The 6,716-nt window shown below is 53.6% G+C and overlaps 2 protein-coding genes across 2 annotated transcripts in view; one reads left to right on the forward strand and one right to left on the reverse strand.

Annotated features, from left to right (window-relative positions):
* The window catches only part of BSPRY (B-box and SPRY domain containing), a 7,012-nt gene extending 2,279 nt beyond the window's left edge, over positions 1-4,733 (forward strand). The window contains exons 3-5 of the mRNA XM_026860693.1: positions 68-312; positions 1,142-1,266; positions 4,078-4,733. Coding sequence (XP_026716494.1) covers positions 68-312; positions 1,142-1,266; positions 4,078-4,604 — 897 coding nt within the window. The 3' untranslated portion in view covers positions 4,605-4,733. The remainder of the gene's footprint in view (positions 1-67; positions 313-1,141; positions 1,267-4,077) is intronic.
* A 994-nt stretch (positions 4,734-5,727) lies between these two features.
* HDHD3 (haloacid dehalogenase like hydrolase domain containing 3) lies at positions 5,728-6,710 on the reverse strand. Its single transcript, XM_026860585.1, has one exon. It carries the CDS (start codon positions 6,589-6,591, stop codon positions 5,875-5,877), a length of 717 nt encoding a protein of 238 aa, XP_026716386.1. The 5' UTR covers positions 6,592-6,710; the 3' UTR covers positions 5,728-5,874.
* Between the last annotated feature and the right edge of the window lie 6 nt (positions 6,711-6,716).

Genomic DNA, 6,716 nt, shown 5'->3' on the forward strand with positions numbered 1-6,716 from the left:
CCTCTCTGACTGGTGGCTCTTCAGCCACTCCTCCCCAACCTGTAGCACTGCTGGGGGTTGTACCTGGCACTTGGCCTTATTGAAACTCATACTATTGGCCTTGAGGACAAGGACAGAGCCCCAGTGTGGCCTCTTGTCTGCTTCCTGTGCTGCACTGCAGCTCAAGATGAAGTCTTGGCACCTAAAAATGCTCCATGTGCGATGTCTCCTCAGAGGTGTTGCCAGATGTGCTGGCCCTTGCTTACAGGAGTCCTTCTCCAGCTCCTTAGTAAAATCCACAGAGATGGAGCCAGCCTGGCCTCTTGGCAGGAGGTAGGATTGTTCTCCTGGAAAGCTTGTGTGCTCTGTGCCTGGGGGCTGCTGGGCAGCATCGCCCAGAAGGGCAGTGTGCTGCCTCCTCTCCAGCCAGTCACCATCAGGGACATGGCGCTGCCCTTCCCTGAGAAGGCAGCTTGGTGGCTGCGTTTTTACAGGTGTTTATTGCAGTGGCTGCAAGGATGATAGTGAGCACTGGTTGGACTCTGCTACCCAGAGGACTTTCAGGAGTATTTTTGCTGGGACTTGCCTGTAGAGAGTAAAAAATTGGCCACAGCACATCCCCAGCAGCCAGTGCCAGAGTGTTTACTTATAACAGTGGGTTCATGTGTGTACTGCAGGCCACAGGAACCTAGAAAATCCTCAGTCTCCTTGCTACGCTGTATGAAACCCAGAGTCCCAGCTTGCTCTCCTGTTGTATCCCCCTTTGCTCTGAGAGCGAGCCTTTGTTGACAGAGGGAAATCTGATTCTCTCACTGCAGCCTGTTCTTTGTGCTCCTCATGTACCTTGATGGCCATTCTCAGATGTGTTTAATCTGTGTCTGCTGAGTGAGGAGGCTGTTGACTCAGGCTGCTGGGATTGTATTTTGAAACATGAGGCCCTTTCAGAAGGGCCTGTAATCAAAGCCAACCGAAAGTTTCGCTTGAGAGGAGAGTTTGTCCAGAAATCCCCAGCGCAGTTTCTCTGCAGCAAGTGCTCCTTCTCCAACTGCTCCAGCCCATAGTTCTGTCTTAAGATCACTGTCATACTTCCTAGTGATCTTAAACACCAGCACTGGTCAATAAATCATTGTATTTTGAAATAACTCTTGTGCTCCTTTGCTAGGACAGAGGTGGCGGAGGGAATCTTAGAGCCCCAGGAGTCCCTGAAGTTAAACTTTAATCAGACCTGTGTTCAGAGTCCACTGCTGCATCGACTATGGGCCTCTGCTGTTCTCTGCTGCATGGCAGGTCAGTGTCTCACTCAGGTCTCACGTGCTCTGGGGATTTTTGCATGTTCATTCCTGTTGTGCCCAAAGAAACAGTCTGATGCTGTGCCCTGCCTGAGACATGGGGCATCCTGCCCTCCTCTGCTGGCCCAGCCCCTGCTAGTTGCTTGGAGCCCCCCAGGCAAGGGGGCAGCTGCAGCTGTAGGAGGTTTGGGAGGGGGGACAGGGGCTCAAAGCCGCTGGTTGTGGCTAAGAGGAGAACAGGGATTTTAAAAGACTGTGTCTTCGATCAGCTCTGTTGATAAACCTTACTTGGTTTCTTCTGCTATTTCCTGGGTCACTTGGTGACAGCAGTGGAGCTAATGCTGCAGTAGGAATCTCTCACAGAAATTCCTCTTTACCGTGTTCAGCAGTGGCCTGTTGGTGATTTTAACAGAGGGTGAACTCACCCATGTGGTGTCTGAGATGCTCTGACATGCTGGAACAAGAAGTGAGTAAATGCAGTAGCTTTCAGATCATAAGCCGAGATTGTGGCTTTGCATGAGCTCGTGGTTTTAGAGACATCTGTGGTCTGGTTCAGCTCTGCTGTACAGCTGAGGTGGTGTTGGAGGCGTTTGTCAGGCCAGGGACATGCTCTGGGTACAGTTTTACCAGGTTGGTGTTGACTCTGTTGAGCAGGGAGAGGTGTTCTTCCAGTTGTGAACTGCTTGAATTGATGATTGTGAAATGTTTGCTTTTACTTTTGCTTCCAGGCCATTGTTAGAGTATTTCAAATGTGTTTTTTGTTCCTTAAAGGTGGCAATATCCTTCAAAATTTGGAAACAGTTGTCCTGTGTGCCACCTCATGAACAATCCCTGGGGTCACTGACTCTGGATAGAGATGTTAACTGTGTTAACTTACTTGCTCAGCATCCCTTGTCTCTCTTGAAGTGGCAGGGCCACTCTAATGGGTGCTGTACACAGAGAAAATAGATTTTGGGCTGAGGTGAATTCCAGGTGGAATTGTTCATCAGAATATATGGGAATATCTGAAGGGTGGATTTAATCATGACAAAACACTTGTCTGTGGGAAAATTTGCTGATCTGAATTAACTCTGCTGTTACTCTGCCAGTGCTCCCCCTCCCTCAGATGCTCCCCTGTAATAATTCCACAGCGAAGCTACATAGGTGTCACTGGGGTGGTATTTCCTCATGCAGATGACCTCTATACGTGAACACCAGAATGCAATCCTGTACCTATGTTTAGTGCCCTTCTTCTGTCAGAGGGAGATAAAGTCTTGTACTGCTTCATTTCCTATGAATCCATATCAGTGTTTGGCTTCCTGAAAAGGGGACAGTGTGGTGGGCAGGCATTCTGCAAAGTGTTTGGCTGCTGCTCAGTGAAATAAATTATCAAACGAACGAGGTTATTTGCTTCAACTGGAAGGGGATGCTGTCTTCAGCTCCTCTTTCTGTTCGCTGCTGCCTGCCATAACTTCCACCTGACATGCATGGCACTTCCACATTGTGCAAATCGATAATTCAACTTCGGTTTGTCTCTTGCTGGGGAGCACTGGGGCAGGTGCAGCCCTAGGAAACCCCTCAGCCAGCACTGCTGGTGTCAGAGGGATGCTGACCTGGGTTCCATTAGGTGCTGGAGCAGGCTGGGCTCTGGGGCGACCCTGTTCAGGGTGCAGCATAATGGTTTGATTCTTTAAGGGCCTCATCCTGCCACATGCTGGATGTGAGCAGAGGGTGGCTGGGAAATTGCCGGAGCAGGCATGACATGGTAGAGCTCTTGCTGGAGGTAGGGCTGTGAGACCAAATGACTCACATGCTCCAGCCTTATTTCTGTGGTGGTTTAAGACCTAAAGTGAATGAGTGAGGGTGGAGAAGGCAGGGCAAGGAGGGGCACCCACAGGTAGAAACTTGGTCTTCCTGGGAGCAGGCAAGTCTGCTGGGCATTAGCCTTGTCTCTTTGCTTAGCAAATTTACAGTGAGGGAAACAGTCGTGCAGTTATTTGGTGCTTGCGCACGGTCTGCAGACCCGCTGAGGGCTCTGGTGGGGGGAGTATGCAGCCAGGGCAGGGCAAGGGGTGCTGGGTGCTGTCAGCCCGCAGCCTGGAGAGGAGCAGGTGCCCTCCACCAGCCTGGCTCTCAGCCTGGACTGCAGCTCACTGGGTTTGTGCTGTGGCACAAGGGCAGCTGGGCAGCCCCTTAATTCACAACAAAAGCAAATTGAGTCATAGCCGAGCTCATCAATAATGCCTGGTGCCACCTCCCTCCACTGCTCCAAACACTATCAGAGTGTGCAATGACTTGAGGAAAGGGTTTTCCCCTGCCCAGCCCTCTCCTTCCTCCTCATTCCTGTATTACCAGCTTTGCAGGTTTTCTGTGAACAGCCCTGCTGCCCTTGCGAAGGCTCTTGACTCGCCTGGCTGAGTGGGGAGAGAAGTCAGGTCCTACTCACAGACAGTGGGAGAGGACACAAGGGCTGAGGTTTGGGTCTCTCCCAAAAGCGGGATAAACCAAACCTGCTGAGTTCTGTTTTGTGGGGATTTGGGCCAGAGTCAGGATAAGATGACTGACTTCACAGGACTACTAGTGTGCAGGTGGAGAGTTGTCTGGTGAAGTTGGCTTTGGTGAGTCTCTACATTGTTCTGGCCCTGGCTTGAGAGGGGAAGCTGCGGGGAGCTGGCACCCAGCCCGAGCCCCTAACACCATGTCACCCGAGGGGAGGAGATGGGTCCTCAGGAGTGATGTGTGAGGAAAGGGTGGATGTGATGTTTGTTTCTGATGGGTGGTTCAGGTGGGGGCCACTGAGTTATTGCTCACCACATGGCTTCTCTTGCAGGCTCACAGGAGATTCACATCGATGAGAAAACCATCAGCCCCCACCTCAGCCTGTTGGAAGACAAGAAAACCCTGACCTTCAGCCCCAAGAAAGCAAAGGTGGACTTGGACTGCCCCGAGCGGTTTGACCACTGGCCCAATGCTTTGGCTACTGCAGCTTTCCACTCGGGAGTCTGCACGTGGAAGATCAGTGTGGAGAAGAGCTGCGCTTACAAGTTGGGGGTTTGCTACAGCTCCCTGCCACGGAAAGGGTCTGGCAATGAAGCCCGCCTGGGCTTCAACGCTGCCTCCTGGGTCTTCTCACGCTACGACAAGGAGTTCCGGTTCTTGCACGCCGGGCACCCGCAGGCGGTGGAGCTGATCAAGTCTCCGGCTGAGATCGGGGTGCTGGTTGACTTTGCTGGAGGGGAGGTGCTTTTTTACGACCCTGATTCCGGCACCATCCTCTTCTCCCACAGGGAGACTTTCCAGGAGCCCCTCTATCCTGTCTTTGCTGTGGCGCACCAGAGCATCTCGCTTGTGCAGTGAGCGAAGCCCTGGGCTCGCTGCGGGGTGAGCTGTATATACACCATACAGTACCTTTATGGGGGAAGGAGCCCAGGCAGGGCTATGGCGTGTGTACACTGGTGGTCAGACAACACCTGCCTTCCAACTACATCTGTTCTTCACATATTTTACAGCGGCTTTCCTCTCCTCTAGGTTACACCACCTCTGCCATGCCAGGGTGAGGGTAATGCCTGGCTCTGCCAGCTGCTTTTAGGTGAATCATTTAATATCTCTCTGACCAAGGGCAGCTTTCCAGTCTCCCAGTTGGCTTTAGAAAACAGAAAAAATATTAAGAGATGTGGTTGGAGAAATGGCAGGAAGGAGGCATGTGGAAAGGGCCATCACTGGGACACAGCTGGATACACTTTTCGGGGGAGCACAGGGGGCTGTCACCCTGTGGGGGACCCATGCTGGGACAGGGACATCCCTGAGGGGCTGTGGCCCATGTCAGAGCAGAGTAAGAAGCAAGGAGCAGCATAAGGAAACCTAAACTGAGCTGCTCCTCACCTCACCTGAGGGAGTGGGGGGTCGAGCATAATGTGGTGAAAACACAGGGAGCTGATGTCATGGAGGAAGGAGAGGTGTTGGACTGAAGCTGAGCCAGGGAGAAGGACAGGAGAGATGCTTATCTGCTTAAAATTTGTCTTTATTTCTCAATACCCAGATCAGTAGGGTCTGTTAATTGGTAATATATTAAAGTGAAATTGCCCAACTGCAGACTGTTTTGCCCACAGTGGGAGACCTGCAGCTCCCTCCTGGCCACTGATGTCAGGAAGTGATGAGGGGATGCTGGTGAGGTGGCAAACCTGGGGTACACCAAGGCATGCAGGGCCTGCATGGGAGGTTCCTGGGTGCTCTGCTCAAGGCCTTCCCTGGGACCGGACCAACCCCAGCTCTGCTGATGCAATTGCACAGGGGATGCTCGAATCTCTCCCTGCAGTTACTGGGAAGGGATAAACCTCAACATCTGCCTCCATCCCTCTTGCCAGGATGAGCCTTTGGGAGTGCAGCTTGACCCCGTTCCCAGCTCCATTAGGGGAAGACCCCACTTCTGACCCTCTTCCATAGTGTTTGTTAGAGTTATGAAAGACAGCAGCATCAACGCTGAGCATCAGATGCATTTTATTGCTCCGCAGGCAGCACTGTTCCCTGTGCTCAGAAGTGCTCCCTTCTTTCCCTGCCCAATCAGCAAGAAATCACAGGCCAGGACTGGTTCACTGCTTGGCAGCAGCACTGCTCCCCTGAAACACAGCTACCCCTTCTCAATCAGAGCCAGGAGGTGGCTGAGCGCGGGCAGGACGTGCTCGGGGGGTACCTGTGTCTCCTCACCCTGCCCAGCCACCCGGAGCAGAAAGCTGTGCATGCCCACGGCTCGGGCTGCCTGGTAATCCCGGGTGTAGTCGTCCCCGATATGAGCCGCCTGCTCCGGGGTGACCCTGCCAAGGCGCAGGGCTTTCTCAAAGATCCTCCCGTCTGGCTTGGCAAAGCCCACGTCTTCGGAGGTGAGGATGAATTCAAAGTGGTGCCTCAGATTGCACTGGGAGAGGATATTTTCCAGCCGGTTATCAAAGTTGGAAACAACCCCCATGTGGAAGCCACGCTGGCAACACTGGCTCAGGGTCTCGTGGGCTCCCGGCAGCACCTCCCAGTTACAGGCGCTGCAGAAGTCATGGTAGAGGGTTTCTGCCATCAGTGTTAGGACTCCATCATCGTGCACGCCTGAGAGCCTGAAGGTCTGCTTCACAACATCGACCCACCACTGCCGGGAGCTGAGCCCCTGGCCCCGGCCGTAGTTGGGGAAATGCCGGCTCTGGGCTCCATACGCCTCCCGAAACGACCGACCGAGAGCCTCTGGCTGCACCTGGACCCCCCGAGCCCGGGCCTCGGCCGCATAGCGCTCACCCACCGGCTGCCGCAGCCGCAGCAGCGTGTCCTTCACGTCCCACGTTAGTAAGCGGAGCCTAAGCATGGGCTCAGTACCGCTCAGGACTAAGGGAAACCTAAAACGAACAGGGGGGTGAGAGCCGGGTGGCCTGCTTCAGGGAGTCGGTACCGAGCGCGGCTCACGCTGGTGGTTCAGAGGGGGGTGGGCAC

This window comes from Athene cunicularia (assembly GCF_003259725.1).
Source record: "Athene cunicularia isolate RWA chromosome 17 unlocalized genomic scaffold, athCun1 chr17_part1, whole genome shotgun sequence".
Lineage (NCBI taxonomy): Eukaryota > Metazoa > Chordata > Aves > Strigiformes > Strigidae > Athene > Athene cunicularia.